Source organism: Typopeltis vanoorti, chromosome 23, assembly GCF_054136105.1.
Source record: "Typopeltis vanoorti isolate ZY-2024b chromosome 23, IOZ_Tvanoo_1.0, whole genome shotgun sequence".
In the NCBI taxonomy this organism is placed as follows: domain Eukaryota; kingdom Metazoa; phylum Arthropoda; class Arachnida; order Uropygi; family Thelyphonidae; genus Typopeltis; species Typopeltis vanoorti.
Window position 1 is genome coordinate 92,901,750 of NC_143571.1, and position 23,280 is coordinate 92,925,029.

The 23,280-nt window shown below is 37.7% G+C and overlaps 1 protein-coding gene across 1 annotated transcript in view; it reads left to right on the forward strand.

The window, feature by feature from the left end:
* Hmbs (porphobilinogen deaminase-like protein l(3)02640) overlaps positions 1 to 23,280 on the forward strand; it is a 231,703-nt gene that overhangs the window by 142,490 nt on the left and 65,933 nt on the right. The window contains exon 7 of the mRNA XM_090412648.1: positions 10,668 to 10,781. Coding sequence (XP_090268774.1) covers positions 10,668 to 10,781 — 114 coding nt within the window. The remainder of the gene's footprint in view (positions 1 to 10,667; positions 10,782 to 23,280) is intronic.

The window sequence follows — 23,280 nt, forward strand, 5'->3', positions numbered from 1 at the left end:
TCTCATCAGTGGGAGCCAGGCTAGAAATACCAAGATTTTAGTAATACATATCTTATAAGTATTTTACCAGAACCAATTACCATAAGGTGTTTTAACCTTATTAAATAAAAATAATTTAATAAGGGTGGGATTACTGAGTCTTGGGTTACACCCTGTTCTTGATGATATGGTCAAGATAGTGTAGTTCGCACTCTGACTTGGAAAGTTCGCCTGGACAGAAAGTTTTTAATGAATACAGGAAGGTGTCCTTTGATACCCAGGTTATAGAGGGTCTTTTAATATGCCGTATTATTATTATTATTAATTAACTTAAGGAATTCACAAAGTACACTAGAATATAAATTAAATTAAACTTTAATATATATTTCCAATATTTCGGAAACATCATGGTGTCATCTTCAAAGGAACTTAAAATAAAGACGTGCATGCAGGCACTGCACACAGTAAATGAGGACGAAGCGAGGAAACTATTGTTTCTCCTAAAAGTCCTGATGCTACCCCCCTCGCAGGCTATGTAAGTATTCTTGGCCGTTGGGCTGAAGGTCTCCTGATGTAAGTCTCCCAAATTTGGGGCAGTCTCATGCAACCAAATTTGTTGAGGTTTGGCATGTTTCTTAATATGCCATATCTCCAGGCTGTGTCGTAAGCTTTTTTCCATTTCAAAGAAAACTGAGACAAGGTATTCTTGATTCAGAAATTCATCTTTTATACAAGTTTCTAAATGAACCGAATCGTCTAAAGTTGAATGATGTCTATGGAACCCACACGGTGCATTGGAGAGAAGATTGTTGCTTTCTAAATACCAGAAAAGTCTGGCATTAACCATTTTCTCTAATATCTTACAAAGACAACTGATCAGAGCAATGGGTTGATAATTATTCAGGGTTCAGGGTGTGGCTGGCTTTGGTTGAAACTTTTCTGTGGTGGTTTATAGTAAGAGTTGGCCGTATTTCATGGATGTCTTAGAACCAAGAAAACTATACAGAACAACCTGACTAAAACAGAATTAACAGCAATTAAATCATTAAAAGCCAAACAAAACATAATAATAACGAAAGCAGATAAAGGCAGTGCCACTGTTGTCCTTGACAGGTCAACATACATACTGCAAATGAACCAACTAGTAGCCGATAACAACACATATAAAATGGTAAATTATAACCCAACAAAAAGAATAAAGGATAAAACAGAAAAACTACTAAAGTCCGTCACTTCTTGGCCACCAGACACGGTTAAAAAACTCAAACCCCACTACGCCCGACCCCCCAGAATATATGGGGTTCCGTAAATACACAAACAAAATGTGCCCCTTCGACCAATCGTGGAAGGAATAGACAGTCCCAATTACCACCTAGCCAAGAAATTAGTGGCAACACTCAAGGAGTTGGTAGGTCATTCCCCCTCCTACATAAAAAAAAACACACAACATATAAACAAAATCAAAAACATAACACTCGACAAAGACGACTTATTAGTCAGTTTTGACTAATAAGTTTCAATGATACAATTCTCCTACTACAGAACAAATTTCCGCCCGACATTACGGCCCTCTTTGCCCATGTACTAAAGTCCGGTTACTTCGTGTGGCAAAACAAATTCTACCTACAAAAGGAAGGTACAGCCATGGGCTCACCATTATCCCCCCCATTCGCTAACTTCTACATGGAAACCTTTGAGCAAAGGGCTCTTGATTCCGCCACGCTACGACCGACAGTCTGGCTCAGATACGTCGACGACGTGTTCGCGATCTGGCCGCATGGGCGACAAACGCTAAACACATTCCTCAGCCACCTAAACAAACAACACGAACGTATACAATTTACCATCGAAATCGAAAACCAAAATTCGCTCCCGTTTCTAGACAAACTAGTTACATGTCTTCCTTCGGGCAGTCTATCCTTCACGATCTACCGAAAACCGACACACACGGGCCAATACATACATGCGAATTCATACCACCACCCAGCACAAAAATATGGAATCATTAACACCCTTAAAAACAGAGCCACAACTATTTGCTCTAACCAGCAAGCCCTGAAACAAGAACTAAAAATCATTAGTAACACATTCATAAATAATGGCTATAACAAAAACACTGTCAATAAAATACTCTATAAAACCACAACAAAAACGAATCTCGATTACAGTAAAACCATAGCCATCCCATACATTAAAGGGCTATCGGAAAAAATCAACAGAATCCTACAACATTATAACCTCAATACCACCTTTAAACCACCCACTAAACTTAAAACCATATTCAGCTCCTCTAAGGATCCCCTCCTCCCATTAGCACATCCTGGAGTCTATTGCATCCGCTGCACCTGTAACTTACCGTACATTGGAGAAACAGGACGGACAATCCCTATACGCAAGAAAGAACACATTAGACACATCAAATATAACCATTATGGTGAAGCAGGCCTCTCAGACCATGCACTTAACACCTTACACCAAATCAACTGGAAAAGCACCTGCTCCTTACACTGCACAAAAACCTGGTACGAAAGAAAATTTAAGGAATCCTGCGAAATCCTGATAAATCACCCAAATATCAATAACAAAGATGGTATGAAAATTCCAAGGATCTGGATGGCACACATTCAGCCAACCTAATATGAAAGATTCAACATAAGTCAGGACTCTAGCCAATCCGCTAGTATTAGAAACCATTCCACTCCAACTGGCTGGAATGATGTTAATATATGTATATAGAAGACAACACAAATAATAGGACTCTAGCGTTGATGTATAATTTTTATTTTTAATTTTTTTTTTTTTTTTCCACCAGAGGTCAGGCCAACAATTGTGGTAGCGGTTGGTCAGTGTCTTTAACGAACCAGTTTGATTGTAGTATAGCTTGTTTCTTGTGTATATTTGTACGCTCCAGAAGATGACCTTGACATAAAGGTCGAAACGTCGAATTGTAGATTTTAGTTATATTAAACTAAAGTTTTTATTCAAACACGGTAGTTGTCTCCATAATTTTCAAAAATGAAAGATTTAAGGTAACCAGTGGTGTACCTCAGGATTCAGGCCTTGGGCCATTATTGTTCAATCTGTACATTAATGACATCAAACCCTGCTTGAAGAAAACAATTACAGATTTGTAATTGTTTTCTGATGATGCAAAAGATAGGCAGGGATGCTACTGATATTCAAATATTACAAAATGATTTGAATAGACTGGAAATCTGAGCAAACAAAAATGGCTGTCAGTTTAATGTTAGTAAGTGTAAAGTTATGCACTTTGGCATGATTAGAGTTCCAGTGGCATATTATATTAGTGGGGTTATGCTACAAGAAACTGAAGAGGCAAGGGACCTTTTTGTATTGGTGGATAAGAATTTAAAGTTCAAAGGTCACATAGCAAAAGTTGCAAATACAACCCAGAGGATAATTGCTATGTTGAAGCGAACCTTGACATGTAAGGATAAGGAAGTGATTTTGTCTCTTTATAAGGCTTTGATAAGACCACACCTGGATTACTGTGTGCAGATTTGGTCTCCCGGGTTCCAAGGGGATAAAGGAGCTGTGGAAAGGGTGCAAAGAAGAGTTACTAAGATTATATCCGGATTATGGGATTTAGATTATGAGGACAGATTGCAAGTATGTGGATTGCAGACTCTGGTTAACAGGAGAAAGAGGGGTGATATGATAGAGGTCTATAAACTTTTGAATGGGCATTATAACATTTCAAATGATGAAATTTTTTGTTATATGGAAGGTGGGGGGGGGGGCATCCATGGAAGTTAAGGTTGTTCTCAGTCAAGGAAGGGGTAAGAGCTAGGTTTTTCTCCCAGAGAGCAGTGAGTGAGTGGAATAATTTACCCTTAGGGGTAGTGAGTGCATCTAGTGTAAATGAATTTAAGGTAAGGTATGATAGCTGGGTTGGGTAATTTACAGCCTCCATCGATGAGTCCTTGACTCCCTGGAAGTCTCAGATAATAATAACATGCTTGAAAACTATAAAGGTGGCGGGGTATCTACAAAGCAAACCCCCATGTGTTAATCTTTTTTGGCTGTCTGACATTCTGGGTTCAATTAAGGCTTTGGATAGAGTGGAAACTGAGATGATGTTTTTCTGATGGAGGCAGTTGTTGCCTGGACATTGCACCCTGTTATGTACTTTACCGCTTCGGTGTTTGACTGACGGTATTAGTTTTAGATTTTGCAAAATGAGAAAAAATATTCCAGTCATCCTGGTCCATTTTCCATATAGGTATCTTTGTGGGTGAACATGGTTCCTGTGAAGACATTGTGCAAAGAACAGGAAAGCAATCGCTTCCATATATGTTCTCTTCAACGTCTCACGTGAGCAGTGGAAGAATGGAGGGGGAGCAGATTGTAAGATCCATTACAGAATATGAATGGATAGGTATATGGAAGAAAGTATTAGTTTATTATTTAAATGGAGACATTATTATTATCAAGGATTCTTTCAATGATTTGACCTCGTCTATTAGTGTTGGCACTCCCCACAGAGTATTGTTGCCATTAAAATCACCCATCAAAAATATGAGTTCAGGCAGTTGCACATAAGGTTATCAAGATCAATTTCATTTAACTCGGCACTCGGTGGTAAATAAATTGAACTTATTGTAATAAGAAATCCCACGGAGAGGCGAATTGCTACTGCTTCCAGAGCAGTATTAAGTTGGACATGATGGAAAGAAATGTGACTCCTCCATGAGCAGGATTTGTCCTTGCATACAACAGTGAAATTCCTAAAGGTAGGATCCTCATTGGGTCTTAAGTACATTTCCTGTAGACAGAAACAGAAAGATTTGTGTTTCTGCAACAAAATCTTGATATCATTGGTATTCTGGCAAAATCCACGACAGTTCCATTGTAAAAATTTACGTTGGGGTCAGTTGATAAGTTTAGTTTCAGTGGGTACTGAAGTATAAATTTTTCTGTGGGAGTGTCTGTGGCTTGAGTGATATCTTTGCCGTGATTTTTTTGATAAGTCAGTTTTCATTGAGTGGGGCCATTTTTGGAGTTGTCTCTGGAGTAAAGTCATAGGTCATGTTATTGATTCGCTCAACAGAGAAACACTTGCAATCATAAGGTGCAGGTATGGTGAAATTATTAGATGGTGGAACAGACAAACAAGTTTGAGTTGTTGTTGGTACTTTCTTAATTGTTATATTCTCAACATAAGAGGATCTCAGAGCAGGTGTGATGGTGGCTAGCTTTCTTTTTGCCTCCTGATAAGTTATGTTTTGCTCTGTTTTCATTTTTTGTATTTCTTTTTCATCTTTCCACTTTTGACATGCACAAGAGTTGGCCAAGTGGTTAGCGTATCTGTTCTCCAGCCAAAAGGCTGTGGGTTTGAATCCCATATAGGCATGGATGTTTGTGATTGTCTGTGAAAATACTAGTGGTGATGGTGGGTGGTAGATGGCATTGGTGTAGACCAGCGTTTCCCAAACTTTTCCTACGACAGAACACTTCGCAAATCCTGAAATTTTTACGGAACACCTTCGTTATTTCGTCATGTATTAATTAATAATTGTTAATTTAGCTGATTTTTATTATTAATTAATAATTGATCATTAATTATTAATTTATACTCAATTAAACATAAACATCATTAAATTAATTTGTGCTGATTTTCATTGACAAATCCCATTCTGATCACCAAAAATTTATAATATTATTATAATTACTTACAAGTGAATGCAGACTTTTTCTCCTGTGTGCTGGTAGTTTTTCCCTCCTTTTATGCATCCTGGAGATAGCTTTGTAGGCTGGTGGTAGATGATTCACTATCTGTTCCATCACAAACACCTTCAATAAGAGATTTCTTAATACCAAAAATAAACAAAGTCCCTTGTCCCATATTAAAATTTAAATCTGCAGTCCTATTACTTTTAAAAAATCACAGCACTACGGTTTTGAAACTTTCACCGTACAATATGAACTGCGAAGAAAGTATTCGGTATTGCTAGATTTGAGAACCGGATACAGACTACCTTGATCTTCAATTTTAGTGGAAAAATTTTCTTTATACTTCCTTGCTGATTGGTCACTAACATTTGCAATACAGATGTTATTTCTTTCAGTTTTGAGAACAGAGGATACACCGCCCATTGTTGTAATCGGCTTGCAGACAATTTTTATGATCAGTCATAAACAGTGATATTCTTTCCTGATTATTGAAAGATTTCGATGTGTGAAAATTAACATAAATTCATGAATATTTCCATGTTTAAAAATATGCCGTTTGGTCACTGACATTTGCTACACAGATGTCATTTCCTTCAGTTTGGAGAACAGAGTATACGGCGCCCATTGTTATAATCTACTTGCACACAATTTTTATGACCTGTCAGAAACAGTGGTATTCTCTTTCCTGATTGTTGAAAGATTTCGATGTGTGAAAATTAACGATAATTCATGAATATTTCCATGTTTAAAAATATGCCGCTTTGTCACTAACATTTGCTACACAGATGTTATTAGGCGTTCTGGGTCTGAGCTTTTTGACATATTCACAAACATTATTCTCCTCAGAATAGTTCCATTATAAAATATTTATTCATGAAAAATGCTTAGAAAACTAAAATGACAAATTGCAGGAGAACTTCTTGCGGAACACTTATTCATCTTCCACGGAACACAGTTTGGGAAATGGTGTAGACAATGAAGGTAGTTGTGGTTGGTGGAGTCGGAGAGCTGTAGAGTAGGTAGCTTTCCTCGATGAGTCTTTGTTTGGACTCCCTGGAGGTGTTATGTAATAATAATAATATATGTGGAAAATGTTGGAAATGGGTGGAACTTTGTGAATTGGAGATTAGTATAACAAACCTCAGCTGCGTCACATCAGAGGCAGGAGAATATCGATCTAGAGAGAGTAGTAAGATATAGAGTGAGGATAAAGAGCAGAATGTAAATGAAAAAATAAAAGTGGGGAGCGTGGAAAATTTGAATCATTGTGAAGATTTTAGAGATGGTCTTAGTTGGGAGGATGAATGGTGAGCAAGAGTGGATAGCTTACAGAGAGAGGTAGATGTGCTGAAAGAGGAGGTGAAATGTCTCGGGAATGAGTTGAGAAGCATGAAAGAAGAGATTAAATTAAGTGAAGGAAAGCAATAAATGCAAAGTGAATCAAAGTGAGAGAAAGAGTTATGGGAATGATAGAAGAGGAGAGAATAGAAACAGCTGAAGAGAGGGAATGAGAAAAATGCAAGGGAGTGCTGGAATCAGGGATAGAGATGCCAGGAGAGCAGGTAAGTAGGGGAATAAAGAAAGAAAGAGTCAGAGGTGAGAGAGTGAGGAATGCAGGTGAGCAAGGAAGGAACAGAGTGGTAAGAGGTATGATGTATGGAGACTCGATGATCCATGGTGTGCAAGATAGAATGCCTGAGGAGTGTTTGCCTGGAAGAATGAAAGAAAGTGTGGTTATGGTAACTAAGTGGGGTGAAAGGATGGATGAGATGATTATGATGGTGGACACAAATGACTTGAGAGGCAATGTGAATCAGGTGGCAAGAGATCTGAGGTTCATGCTTTAGATTGTATGGAAGAAGACTCAGAGAGGGAAGATAGTGTGTGTTGCCCAGGTAATGTAATGAACAGCTGAGGAGAAGAGCATTAATAATGAATGGTATGATAGCCAGAATGTGTCAAAAGTGAGGCATGGAGTATGTGGATGCTTGGATGGCATTTGATCACAGAAAGGAACTCTATGCAAGAGACTGCTTGCATTTGAATGAGGAACGACGTAGGCATCTGGAGAGATGTTGATTTTTGAATGAGTCAGTATATCAATGCAGGGAAACTAGAATTATCAGGGTTTGGTCTCTTGTGGGAATACATTGTACTTATGAGAAGGGGGGAATACATCGGGTAATGTTAGACCCAGTGGAGTCTGAAGGGGATAATAATAGATATAGAAACAGTGACATTTTTATTCTTTATACTAATGCCAGGGGGATCCGGAATAAAGGAGATGAATTGGTGGTGCTGATATTATCGGCTGGTCCAAAGATTATTGGAATCTCTGAGATGTGGTTGACGGAAGACAATATACTAACAGGAATAGAATTAGCAGGGTACAGCATTTTTTGATAGGATAGGAAGGGAAAACACGGTGGTGGAGTACTGCTTATGATAAGTGATGACTTAGGTCCCCTCAAAGTGAAGAATTTGGAGGTCATTGGCAGTAATGGTGTGAGGTAGAGGTGGGCAAGACAGGATATTTTGTGGGATGTTGCTACAAACCAAGGAGCACAGAGGGTGGGGACTAGGAGATGTATAAATTGGGAAGAGGAAACTGCATGTAGTAATAAGGGAATGAAATTTCTAGGATTCTTGAGTAACAGATGTCTTGGGCAACATGTAGTAGAAGGAACACAAGGTTCAAGAGTTTTGGATTTGGTCATAGCATCAGAAGAGCTGATTATAACCGAGATGGCATCTCACTCCCAAGTTGGAGAGAGTGACCATGTGGTTTTGATTTGGAAGATGAACCACATGGTCACTCTCTCCAACTTGGGAGTCAGATGCCATCTCAGTTTGCAGGAGTAGCAAAGAGAAAGAATGTATTTGGAATTATAAGGCAAGTGATTATAATAGTCTTAGATATCAGCTTGTGGCAGTTCCATTGAGAGAGAGGAATTGGAAATGTTGAGATATCATTAGTGCTTTGGAAATTGTGAAGAAATATTTATTAGTGTCAGTAGTAAGTGGTATACCACAAGTGAAGAAGAGGACACAGTTTGATGTAAAGTGGATGACAAACAATATCAATCAGGAACTGCAGGTTAAAAAGAGGTTATGGAAGAGATATAAGGAGACAGGTGGAGAGCAGATGCATGAAGAATATAAGACTCAAGCCAGGAGAGTGACTATTATGGTAAGGAAGGCAAAACTGGAATATGAGAAGTGATTGGCCCTGAGATCCAGAGAAAATCCTAAGGAACCTTTTATAGCTATGTGGCCAGGAGGAGGGGGAGAAATGATTTTAGAAGAATGACATTGTTGGATAAAAATGGGAATAGAGTGACTGATGCAAAGGACATAGTGGAGTTGTTCGATGAACGCTTCTTTGAGGTATTTCATTCTGGAGAAGTAAGTTTTAATACTAGAGGGATAGGGCAGGTTCGAAGTTTTATTGACACCCAGAGTACTTAGTACTCTGGGTCAATAAAACAGTGGAACTGGATGGAATTTCACCATGGATTTTGAGAGAATATGCTGAAGAAATGGCAGCTCCATGATCTGACTTTTCAATGAAAGTCTGGCCAAGGGAAATGTACCCAAGGAGTGGAAGGAGGGTAAGATATCCATTGCACAAGGGTTGTAACAGACTGGAAGTGTCAAATTATAGGCCAGTTTGTGTTTCATCAGTAGTTAAGATCTTGGAGAAATTAGTGAGGACCATATACAGCGTTGGGTAGATTATGGTAATGGTATTTGTTAGAGTCAACATCGATTTATTAATTGGTGCTCTTGTTTTAGTATTATGATTGCCTTTTTGTAATAAAGTGACAAGAGTGGTTGATGAGGGAAAGGCATATTCTGCAATTTTATTTTATTTTATTTTATTTTATTTTACAAAGGCATTTGACAGGATACCACATGATAAGCTGATATATAAGTTGTAACACATGGGTTTCGATGCGAGGTTAGTGAACCGGATTCAAGATTGGCTATCTGATAGCTATCAGTTAGTTGAATATGGAGGGGGGGGGGGGCATATCAAGGAGGCAGAAGGCTCAGCACTGGGACCTGTATTGCTTAATCGTTTATATAAATGACATTGTCAGTGGATTGCAGGGAGATATTCAGTTGAATTTGGATAGGATTTGAATAAACTGGACAGATGGGCAAATGAATAGGGGAGGTGTCAATTTAATGCAGAAAATGTAAAGTTTTGAAATTTGGGATTCATCAATGGAAGGCTGCATATTCTGTTGGTTGGAGGGAGTGGGGGGCTATATCAAATTTGGTCCCCAGGATTTGAAGGGGATAAATTAGCTGTGGAAAGGATTCAGAGGTGGATAACAAATATGGTATCATTACTGTACAATGTTAGTTATAAAGACAGGCTGAGGGAATGTGGACTGAAAAGTTTCATAGATTGAAGGAGAGGTGATATGATTGCTTTTAAACTATTAAGAAGTGGTTACAGGGTTGACACTGGGAAGTTCTTTAACTTGGTGGAACAGAGGAAAGGAGTGAATACAAGGGGCCATTCCTGGAAGTTACAAAAGGAAACTGTGAGCAAGAGTGTGAGGAGTGATTTCTTTGCATGGAGGGTGGTTGAACCATGGAATGCATTGCCTGATAGAGTGCTGAGAGCACGAACAGTCAATGAGTTCCATGCGTAGTATGATAGACTTTGTGTTTTCTAGGATGGGCCTCTCATGATGAGTCTTTTGACTCCATGGAGGCCTGAATCAATAATAATAATAAAACGAATAAGTATTTCTTTGACCTCATGATAACTAAGTGATTGGTCACGTAGATTGATAAAACAGTAAAACTATTTCATGTTATTATATGGAGAGTATTATATCAAATGACATTGTCATCTGGGGATACTGTCATTGCTAAGAGAGATCTTCAAAACATTAGGCAATATTTCTCATAGAAAATATGCAGTTATATTATTTATTTATAAAGTCACTAGTGATAAGTCCTTTATTCTTGATCAGAGAGGCAATCTGAATACCAGACTAAGAAAATTAGATGAAGATAACACTTATGATGGTTTAATTCTTGCTGCAGCAGGTTTAAAAAGAATGGGTTTGAGTCATCGCATTTCAAATGTAAGTTGGATTAACATTTGCAGTAATTAACTTTCATTGATCATGTTTTAATAAATTTATATAGCAAGGAAACATGCAGACTCATATTCTAGACATTGTGGCTAAATTAGGAAAATATTAGTAAATCTGAAGAGACTTTTTTTTTTTTAGGGAAGGAGAGCATTGTTCTATGGTTAAATTCATTTTAACTTTTATCTTATAGAATATTCATATCATGAGTGGGCTAAACATTGTGCTTTAAGAATTCTACTCTAGAGACCAAACGTGGTACCATTTCAAATCATACTCAGACTTCTAGTAAACAAGGTATTTCCACACTAGGTGATGAAAATCACTTTCCATCTACATACTTTCACAAAATCCATACTATAGTGAGATTCAGAATGATTCCTTGTAGGCTAAGGAGGAAACATTCTTTCACTTTGCCACCTCGAAGAAGAATTTAGTTCAGCATTAGCATTAAGTTTACTGAAAGAAAGAAAGCAGAGATCATATATCATTGATGTCAGACCACAAGCAGAATTCTCTAGAGCATAATGTCCTGATCAAGTCACATTAAACTGTTAAATAAAGACATTTATTATTTATCGTTTTATGGCATCTACCCTCAAGTAGCGTACCACATATCGATCAGCAGATTTTATTAAGTCAGTATCATTTATCTGGTCTCCGATTTGATCAGCTATTACATTTTGATCCTAAAACAGTTGCAACTATATTAACCACACACACACACACACACACACACATATATATATATATACACCGTAAAACCCCTTTTTTACACTTTTCAGGGGACTGATGGAAAAAAGTGTAAATAGCAGGAAATGTAAAAAAAAAAATTAAAAAAGGCTAAAAGATGACTTACTGCTAGTATGTGAGTCTATATACTCGATTACAAAATTTAATAACTGAAAATAAATGAATTTACAATTACTTACATTTATCTATTTTAAAAAATCTTTAATTGATTTTTTTTTTTTTGAATAGTGCCAGATTGATTTGCATTGAGTTCAATGCTTGATTTGTTTTTTACTATCGTGTTCAAAGTGGACACGGAGAGTCCAAAATCTTTTGCTAAATGCATGCGTAATCTGGCATTCCAATCTACACGTTCAGAATTACCATCTTTTCTTCTACCAAAATACATTTTCTGTCTTTTTTCTCCATGTTACTAACATGGATAATCCACCACTGCAACTTGGAAGCAACTTTCACACACTAAATTATGTAGCAGAAATTCTGCAATATCAATTCATACTGTGATTGAAAAATCACGGTATTGCTCATCACTACATTACTGCTGCAAGCATGCAGGTCACTATGATGGTGGAAACGAAACTACAGCCAGAAGCAACAGAAATGCGCAGATTTCCGCAGAAATCGATTCGAAAATCAGTATTTCCACCCAAGAAGAAAACGCAAATCACGGGAAATAACGCCCACATCAAGTTGTTAATGGCGGGAAAACAATATATTGTAAGAATAGGCCTTAAGACGAGACCAACGGCAAAATGACGTAAATTGCTGGAACATAAAAATGTGGTTTTACTGTATATATATTTATTTTTTCTCAATACATTTCATGCCAATTTTGGCACATATCTTCTTTTGCTACACTATCATCTTCCATTCCATATACATAATAGAATTTAAATGAACTAAGTCTTTATACCTTTGAGATTCTTGGGGGTGCTTAAGGGTCAAAGCTGTATAACTGAGAGGAGACCTCCAGATAGCCTTTAAAGGAATGCCAATTTTGGCACAAATCTTCTTTTGCTACACTATCATCTTCCATTCCATATACATAATAGAATTTAAATTAACTCTTTATACCTTTGAGATTCTTGGGGGTGCTTAAGGGTCAAAGCTGTATAACTGAGAGGAGACCTCCAGATAGCCTTTAAAGGAATGCCAATTTTGGCACAAATCTTCTTTTGCTACACTATCATCTTCCATTCCATATACATAATAGAATTTAAATTAACTCTTTATACCTTTGAGATTCTTGGGAGTGCTTAAGGATCAAAGCTGTATAACTGAGAGGAGATCTCCAGATAGCCTTTAAAGGAATGCAGAAAACCAACTAAGGCTTCTGACCTAATGTCCAATCTTCACCTTCTCATTGTGCACCCTATTAGATATCAATCCGTAGACTGAACAAACAAGGATAGGCTGGAATTTGGGATTTAGTTGACCAAATTGCATTCTTATTGGCTTTAACCACAATATAAAATGACGGTACAACATAACAGAATTTCATGCTGGTTGGGGCATGGCCCAGTTAAACAGGGGAAGGGGGGGGGAGCGTTACTTTCACCAGGAAACCAGGGCAAGCAGTAAAAAGTACAAATCTTGAAACATATCCCAACTCAACATCATCAAAGTTCAATTGGTTTTATCAACATAAGAAGCCTGAATGCAAAGAAATGAAACTAGCAAAAGAATTGGATAAGTACCAGATCAACATAATAGGGGTGACTGAAACAAACAAACAAAAAAAACTGTGAGCTCTTTCTAAACAATAAATACAAAATGATATATTCAGGCAATAATAATCAGGGATAAGAAGCAGTAGCTATAGTATTCAACACTAAATACGAGGCTAATCTTGAAATTGCAGACGGTCTCAAGTAGAGTGATGTGATCAAATATCACAATGGGGAACTACACAATGAGACTTATTTGTGCATATACTACCAGATAAGGTTCTAAGGTAGAAGTGGAGGAATTTTTTGAGGCTTTAGAGAAAGCAACTGACACAATGAAAAAAGGAAAAGTTGGTCCTTGTTGAGGATCTAAATAGAAGAGTAGGAAATGATCATAAGACATATGGAAATATTTTGGGAAAATTTGGAGAAAAGAGCAGAGCTAATAATAATGGCAAATACCTATTAGATTTCTGCTCAGGACATGGATTAGTTATTACTAACGCAATGTTCCAACATAAAATTTGCACAAATTCACATGGAGAGAAAAGGCAACAAATAAGGAAAGTCTCATTGACTATGTTATTGTTGATAGTGATGTTTTCTCACTAGTGCAGGACACAAGAGTGTACACAGGATTTGAAATTTGAAGTGATCACCATTTAGTCTTGAGCAGGATAAATTTGAATTTCATATTGAAAAGAAGAACATGCAAGAAAGCAAGGGTTTCAAGAGTTTAGCTGCTCTCAGATGTGAACTGTAGACTAAAATACACAAACATTATTCAAGAAAAAAAATGAAAGAGTTGAGAATAGGAAACAAGCCTTGAAGAAAATATTGATTGATTCAGCCAGGGAGGTATGTGTTGAGGTTGTCTGCAAGGATAGAAAAATCAGAACTCCATGGTGTACACAGTAAGTTAAGAGACAATGAAGGAAAAGGAGACAGCACATTGAAAGTTCCTGGTGAATAAGTCAACTTCGGCTTTTAGAGAATACAGAGACAAATGTAAGAAAGCTGAATATTGTGTAAAACTAGCTAAACAAAAGTCATGATAGACTTTGGTAAGAACTTTGAAAATAAATATTAGGAAGATAGCAAAATATTCTGGAGACTTTAAAAAGATCAGAAATTAAGGGAATGAGTGCTGTTAAAGGAATTAGAGATGACAAAGGTGACATAAAAACTGGAGAAAAAGATATCCTTGATGCATGGAGTAATTACTTCGAAAAATTGCAAAACGAAACAAGCAGTGACAGTATAGTGGTAAAAAACACCCATCAGGCATGCAATCAGGGATTGAAGTAGCAAAAGCCATCAAAAGCCTGAAATGTGGAAAGGCAACAGGCGACCAGAAATGCTCAAGTATGAAGCTATAAAAGTCTTGAAATGGCTGCACTGCATAGGTCAGAAGGCCTGGATGCAGGGATGAATTCCAGATGATTTGAAATAGATCTCCCATAGTACAAAAAAGAAAATAAAACTGAATGTGAGAATTACAGAGGTATTTTTCTACTGTGTTCATGGTAAGATTTATGCAAGTATACTCGAGAGACGGTTGAGAGGGATTGTGGAAGAAAAGCTTGGTGAATAACAAGATGGATTCAGGCCAAATAGAGGCTGTCAGAATCAGATTTTCACTTTATGACAAATAGTTGAGAAAGCATGGGAATATAACAAAGATCTGTATTTAAGTTTTGTAGATCTGGAAAAGGCATATGACAAGGTGCCAAGAGAAAAGCTATTCAAAATGCTATAGTTTTTTGTTGTGTAATGAAACTTGTGGAGCATTCATGACTAAACATGCACATGCAACCACAGTAATAAGATTTTTTTTTTTTTTTTAATGTAATTCCTAGTATTGTTTGAATTAACTGTACTAAAGTTGTCCTATGATAATTAGGACTATTTCCTGAATGTATTTATTTTTCTTTCTCTTCTCTACACGTTAGCTATTTCTGTTACTGGGAAAACTCTGGAAAATTTATTTAGAGTTAACGACTACGCCACCAATAGATATATTCAAAACTTCTTATAGAGTTTACTCTGAGATTATTCAAAAGCTTAATTATCGGTTGTGGCTAATCTTTAATACTTTCATTCACAGGTCCATTGAACTGTTTTTTGGGAACAGTGCATTGCATAAAGATCAGGCAGTACGATTCTTGAACAAATCGAGCATGTTTATTTCAAATTAAAAGGCAAATATACAAGATCATACACTTTTAAAAGTATTCCCTCTTAGCTCTATTCTAAAACTATAATTGTGACATTTCAACATTTGAGTATACACCAGGTCATTCAATATTATAACACATAAAGAAAACTGTCAATCCTTCTCAATACTAAGATTATCATGATCTATAAATTCTATGCAAAATATCTCCTATATTATTTTTTTTGAACAATTAATCTTTACCTTTACTTTTCAGTCTGGAACAATGAACTATATTTAAACAAAAAAAATGTCCCACGGACTTTTGAGTCAGTTTTCCATATCATAGATAAACACAACAAATTGTACTCACGGATCTTTGTTAACACACAACATAGCAGTTCCCGGTTCCTATGCTGGTTCCGTTGGTTGCCTATCCGTCTTAGGCTTTAACTTCTATATAGAGATTATTACTGTGGTTACGTCTGTCTTTTACCGCCGTCTCACGTAGATGACTCCCAGGGCTCGAAGCACATTTTATCGACATTTCTGAGTCAGCCGAAGGTGTCCAATGGACGTTGTAGGCTCTCTCACTAGCAAGACATGCTGGTCCATCTTTCTTGCTCCTTCAATAGCTTCACGGTGCCCATGGCTACCTTTCCCGACTTCATCCTGCAAACCAATCATCCTGCAAACTTTCAACATCAAGCTGATGTTGAAAGTTTGCAGGATGATTTAAATAAGCTGGTAGAATGGGCAAAAGGTAATGGGTGTCAGTTCAAAGTGGAAAGTCATGCATTTGGGATTAAAAGATTACCAGCTGTGTACTACATTGATGGAACAGTACTCCAAGAGATTGATGAGGCTAGGGACTTAGGGGTTTGGTAGATAGGGAGATGAAGTTCAGGGGATACATTGCTAAGGTATCCAAGATTGCACATAGGATTACTTGGATGTTGAGGAACATACTGACATCCAGAGATAAAGAGGTTATTATTCCCCTTTATAAAGTGTTGATACTTCCACATTTGGATTACTGTGCTCAGGTCTGCTCACCTGGATTCCTTGGAGATGAGGAGGCTGTGGAGAGGATTCAGAGAAGAGTGACTAAGTTGGTGAGTGATGTAAAAAAAAAATGCTCCCTACATTGATAGATTGAGAGCTTGTGGATTGCAGAGGTTGGTTGATAGGCAGAGAAGAGGGGATATGATAGAAACATTTAAATTACTGAAAGGTTTTTGTAGGATTGATGCAGGGGAAATGTTTCAGCTGTGTGATAGTGATGGAAGAACAAGAGGTCATCCCTGGAAATTAAAGAAAGAGTGTGGTCAACAAGGGTGTGAAAATAAGGTTTTTTGCCTGGAGGGTGGTGAATGAGTGGAATTCATTGCCTGACTTAGTTGTGAGCTCTTCATCTATAAATGAATTCAAGAAGAGATATGACAGATATTGTTTTGCTAGTTTGGGTCTCCTGCGATGAGTCTACTGACTCCATGGAGATACCCGTAATAATAATTCAGTTAATTGGTGACCCTTCTCTTGCAGACTACTTCAGTCACTACCTGATCATACCATTTCAATCACATCTTTGCAGTCCATTTTGTGTCTCTCGGGTATTTTCATGGGTGCTATCCCACTTAACTGTCTGAACCTATTCCTCCACCTTCCCTCAAACCCATAAGCATATGAGAAGCTGCTTGTTAGTATCCATTTACTTTCCAGCTCCAAACATAATGAACTACCTTCTCTCATCATCATCATCCTCTTTTATACTTCATCACATCTCCACTGATGTGCTATTGGTTTTGCACTCTGTTCTATTTTTTTTTACCCCAATATGGATCCCATACATGAGAAGTCGAGAGATCCATAAGCACATCAGTGCCATGTGTAGGGTGCCGATGATCTGAGATGTTTTTTTTTTTTTTTTTCCGTATAAGTATATAGTGTGACTAGCTCCAAGTTGTATTGTTTGGGAATACTTCACGAGGAATGGTCTTCCAGAGGACCGAGGCGTATGGAATAAAAGAGGAAGAGAAGAAATAGGTTCATTGGGTGTGCAATTGCACAGTAAAGTGATGCTGGGTAGCTACTGTTCATGTACAACTGAAAGTGAAGGAATTATGTGTAGAACAGACATACCGCTGAAACACTGTACTGGTGAGATAGATGTTGAAGTAAATCTCTAAGAGAGAGAGAGAGGGATCATCAATGAGCCAATAACTTGCCTCAGGACAGCATCAAGAATTTTAGGGGAAGTTTTAGGTGCACCACCCTAAACATGTGAGCAGTATTCTAAGCATGAGCAGATTTGTACATAGAAATTGGTTGGGTGTAAAATATCCTTTTCCTTTTGAACGAAAGAGAATGCCTACTTTGTTGGATGCTGAGGAGGCTATTGTTGTGATATGTTTATGACAGGAGAGAAGAGGTGAATGTTAGTCCAAGAGAAATCTGATCTTGTCTGGTGATTTGTGTGTTACTGAGATCCCTTTTGCAGGAGAAAATTGAAGGATATTTATGAAGGTTAACATTTAGGACACTTTTTGTAGATGATCTTGTAGCCTGGGTTGTCTGAATACTTCATGGTTTGTTGAATGAGTGGAGAGTACTGTAAAATCTTGTATAGACAGAATTTTTAGATTAGATTTTTTTCTATACCGATTTTACTTAGGAATTCAAATTAATTTAACATACTTGTAATTTTGGTTGATATTTAACTATTGATTTGCTGTACAACAACAAAAGACAAAAAAAAAATTGTCTAAATTAATTGTAACAATAAATTGTTAAGACAAAGAAATATCCATGATGGGATTAAGAATAAGACCTGAGGCCATTGCACACACGAAGGTCAAGAATGTACGTGGTTTCCCCGTCTTAACGCAGCGACCTAAAAGGTGGGGGGAAAGACCTCTGTGAATACCCAGGGGAATAAAATGATAGCAAGACCCAAGGTCGATTGAGCAGCATAAAAGGGGGAACACAGGAAGTTTATTCAAGGAAGGTCAATCTTAATGAAGAGGGTTCGTTTCGGAGGAGGTGAATCAAGTTAGCTAGAAGATCGCTTAGGAGGAGTGGTCGTCGCTGAATAAGTTTGTTTTCGCCCAGTTTCTGTTCTGGCTCCTGGTTCAAGTATGTCCTGCCGATTCTAGGTCAAGGGACCCTGTTCTTTTGCTAAAGGTTGTATTCCTTGGGTGGGAGGCTGTTCCACAGAACAGAAGCAGATGGAATGAAAGAGTAGGCAGAGAATTTGGATTTTCAAGTTTCAAGTACGACTGTAAATGGGTGTTGGCTACCAGCAGGTCTTGTTCTTATGATTTTGGAGTAAAGTGGAAGAATAATAGTGGCCAGTATAGCAGAGCACTCTCTTTGGAATTATCTGTAGAACAGGCATAAGGCAGAAACTGATTGTCTGTTGGAGAAGGATTGTGGTGGAGAGGAGTTGTACAGAGTGAACAGCTGTAAAGGTGTTAAATAGTATCTGGAATAGAAAATTACACTGATTTTTTTTGGCAGCTGCAGGAACTATGGTTGAGATATGTTTGCTAGGAAAGGTTGGAGGTGTAGGTCAGTCCAATGATGGATGTCTGTTGTGTTTGGATATCTGGATGTTATTGAAAGTTGTGGGGGAGGGGTGAGCTCCTTCTTGCAAGAGATCACAAAAGACAGATTTTTGGTGGCATTGAAATATAACTTGGAGATAGGAGTTCAGGACAGTGGTCATGGCACATCTTGAGGGTTCTAACAGTTGGGCACTATACACAGTTTGTCAAATGAAAAGGAGGAATGGAGTTGTACTCTCATCCAGGAAGGAAGCTATGGATAGGATTTGAAGCCTGTATATATACAAATCATTTATATATAGGGGGAAGAGAGTGGGTGAGAATACAGAACCCTTTTGTTCCCCAGCATTGGGGTACCACAGGATTTTCTCTGTGGTTTCCTCTCCTCCGATTTCTGGGGAGAGGAAACCAGAGTGAACAACCAGTGTGAAAGTTGGAAAGCCAGTTATAGAAGATTGAAGGTAGACCATAGAATGGCAAGCTGGTAAGTAGGCCCCTGTGCCAAACCTAGCAAATGCTTCTGAAATGTTGAGATTGACTGTGTCAGTTTCTCTGAATTTTTCTTGGGTTCAAACCCAATTCAGAGGTAGCTGGTGAAGGCTAGAAACTTTGCCGTGGACGAGAGTGGTGGAATCCATATTGTTGGTCACTAATTAGTTGGTGAATCTTCAAATGGTGCAGAAATGGCTGTTGATGACTGTCTCGAGAGTTTTAGAACAGAAGTGAGAGCAATTGGACGGTAGTTTATTGGCTGACTTTTGTTCCTTTTCTTTGAAATGGATTGAATGTGGGCCTTTTTCCATGCCATAGGGTAAATGCCAATAATAGAGATGGAATAACAGAGATTGCAGAGGAAAATCAGGATAGGTATTAGTGTTGAGACACAAGTTTATAACATAATAGGTGAGGTACCAGGTGCCTTGTTTGTGTTCATGTTATTAAAGTTTCTTCAGATTTCAGATGCAGCTTCATCTTTGGATATAGATCATCCTCATTATCATTGGCATTAGGTAATAGATTACAAGGTAGATCTAGAACAATTGACAATTTTAAAACAGTGAGAGCTGCACAACGTTATATATAAAACAGTGCAAAGCATTGTTTCCCCCCCACACACACACTTGGTTAGACTATAATAAATTTAGTTTAATCCTTTATCCAAGTGTAAGCAAACAAAGTTTGTGCCTGAAGTATCTTCAGGACTGAGGGAACTCGTGGTAAAGGTGGACCAAGCTCTCGTCACTTGTCTTAGTATCTTTCATAATGCAAAGCACATCTCCTTGCTGACATGTATAATGCTATGTATTAAGGGAAGGGCCACTATCCAGACCGGTTTTGACTTTTATTGAGGTCTCATAAGTGGGAGCCATACCCAGAGGTGGTGATACCAAGGTGTAATCAAGGTTTTTCTCCATTGCTTCCATCTTAATATCACCACCGCTGGGTCTGGCTACCACTGATGAGACCTCAATAAAGGTTGAAACTGGCCTGGGTAGTGGCCCTTCCCTTAATGCATAGCATTATACATGCCCGCAGGGAGATGTGCTTTGCATTATGGGAGATACTAAGACAAGGAGTGATGAGAGCTTGGTCCACAAGTTGCCTCAGTCCTGAAGATACTTCGGGTGCAAACTTTGTTTGCTTACACTTGGATAAAGGATTAAACTAAATTTATTATTTGGAAGAGAATATGTTAAGAAGAGATAGCATGTTGGCAGACTGGAGGGGGTTGTCAGATTTCATTGCTCTGCTTCAATGGGATATAATAAGATTTAGAGTTAGATTATTGCTTTCAGTATCCATTACTTTTGTCCAATAATATTTACATAGTTGTATCTAAATTTCATATCTGAGAATTGCTCAACTTAAGTTCATTTCAGATCTTTGGTACACATTTTTCTTTTCAATGTTATGGTCATTTTTATCCAAAAATGAATGAGTTCATTCATTTTTGGATAAAAGTGCAAAGGGCTCAGTGCTTGGACCTCTATTATTTAATTTGTACATCAATAATATTGGGAATACTTTGAAAGGAGATATCCACTTGTTTGCTGATGATGCAAAACTGGTAAGAGCAATAGTTAATTCAGATGATGTGGATATCTTGCAGGATGACTTAAATAGGCTGACTGTTTGGGCTAAACTAAACGACTGCCAGTTTAATGTGGCAAGTGTAAGGTGATGCACTTTGGGAGGATGAGATCACATGCCGTTTATCATATTAATGGAACTGAACTGCAAGAAGTTGATGATTTTGCCAAAGGTTGCCAAAACTTTACACACTGACAAGCAGGGATAAGGAAGTGATTGTCCCACTTTATAAGGCATTAATAAAACCTCATTTGGGCTATTGTGCACAGATCTGGTTACCTGGATTTCTTGGTGATGTAGAAATGGGGGAGAGGATTCAGAAGCAAGTTACAAAAATTGTTGCAGGCCTGTGTGATGTCTCCTACGAGGATAGATTGAAGGTCTGTGGGCTTCAAAAACTAGTTTGATAGATGTAGGAGAGGAGATACGATAGAGACATATAAATTATTAAAATGGTTTTACAGGATTGATACTGATAACTTTTTTTAAGACCATTGCAGGAAGGGAAAGAGCGAGGGGGTCATCCCTGGAGATTGTGTAAGAGTGTGGTTAACAAGGGTGTTAGGACTAGATTTTTTGCTTGGAGGGTTGTAAATGGGTGGAATGTGTTGCCAGAGGTGGTTGTGAATGCTTCATTTGTGAATAAGGTTAAGGGGAAGTATGAGTGGTATTGTATGAATAACGGTTAGTATGTCAAAGTTGGGTCTCCCATGATGAGTCCTTTGACTCCATGGAGGCACCTTATATATAATAATAATAACTTTGTTTGCTTACACTTAGATAAAGTATTAAACTAAGAATATAATATCTTAGCATCTTTAATTTACAGGCACCGTTTATCGACTCATTGTTAGTGTAGGTAGTGTCGAAACATGCAACTGGAAAGAAGTGACTAATTGCTCTTTCTTCTGTGAAGCGATGCTATAGAAGCTGCTATACTGGTCTTGCAATGTGGAAAAGTGCTCCATCTTGCATAAAAATGGTCTCGTCCAGACATCATTCCTGAAGTTGCAGAATGATGAAACTGTTTGGCATGTCTGCAGTAATGGAACAACTTACTGGTCCTGCGGGAGTGATGCCCTTAAAAAAAAGAATGGCCCTATTATAAAATCTGTAAAACAACTTACTTTGTGTGTGAAATGTTGCTGGTAGTAGCAGTGCAACAATTAGATATGCCTTATTCCATGGTATGGAAAGTCTTGCAGAAAATTATTACATTTTATCATACAAGATCAACCACATCTAGCAGCTACTACATGATAATTATGATAAGCAACTCACTTTTGTTCTGATGTTTCTGGTCAGATTGGAAGTTTGTAGATGCTTAGCCTTGGAAAATTCTGTGAGGAGATGAACTGCATTTTTATCCAAAATTGTCAAATTTGGGCTTCTGAATCACCCCACATGTTCTAGGAACTCCCATTACATTCACTGAAAATTACCATTTGGTGTCGCTTTACAGATTTTATAATAGGGCCATTCTTTTTTTTAAGGGCATCACTCCCGCAGGACCAGTAAGTTGTTCCATTACTGCAGTAATGGAACAACTTAATGGAACAACTTACTGGTAAGTTGTTCCATTACTGCAGTAATGGAACAACTTACTGGTCCTGCGGGAGTGATGCAGTTGTTCCATTACTGCAGTAATGGAACAACTTAATGGAACAACTTACTGGTCCTGCGGGAGTGATGCCCTTAAAAAAAAGAATGGCCCTATTATAAAATCTGTAAAGCGACACCAAATGGTAATTTTCAGTGAATGTAATGGGAGTTCCTAGAACATGTGGGGTGATTCAGAAGCCCAAATTTGACAATTTTGGATAAAAATGCAGTTCATCTCCTCACAGAATTTTCCAAGGCTAAGCATCTACAAACTTCCAATCTGACCAGAAACATCAGAACAAAAGTGAGTTGCTTATCATAATCATCGTGTAGTAGCTGCTAGATGTGGTTGATCTTGTATGATAAAATGTAATAATTTTCTGCAAGACTTTCCATACCATGGAATAAGGCATATCTAATTGTTGCACTGCTCCACTGGTACTGCTACTACCAGCAACATTTCACACACAAAGTTTGTTTGCTTACACTTGTATAAAGGATGAAATCAAGAATATAATGTCTTGACATCTTTAATTTATAGTATAACTAAGTGAAAAAAACTTTCAACATCTATCTCTAATCCAGAGTATTTTAGTAATTAAGGTGTGACACCTGTATATGGAAATATGTCTTCTGTATTACTTCAACCTTGGTAT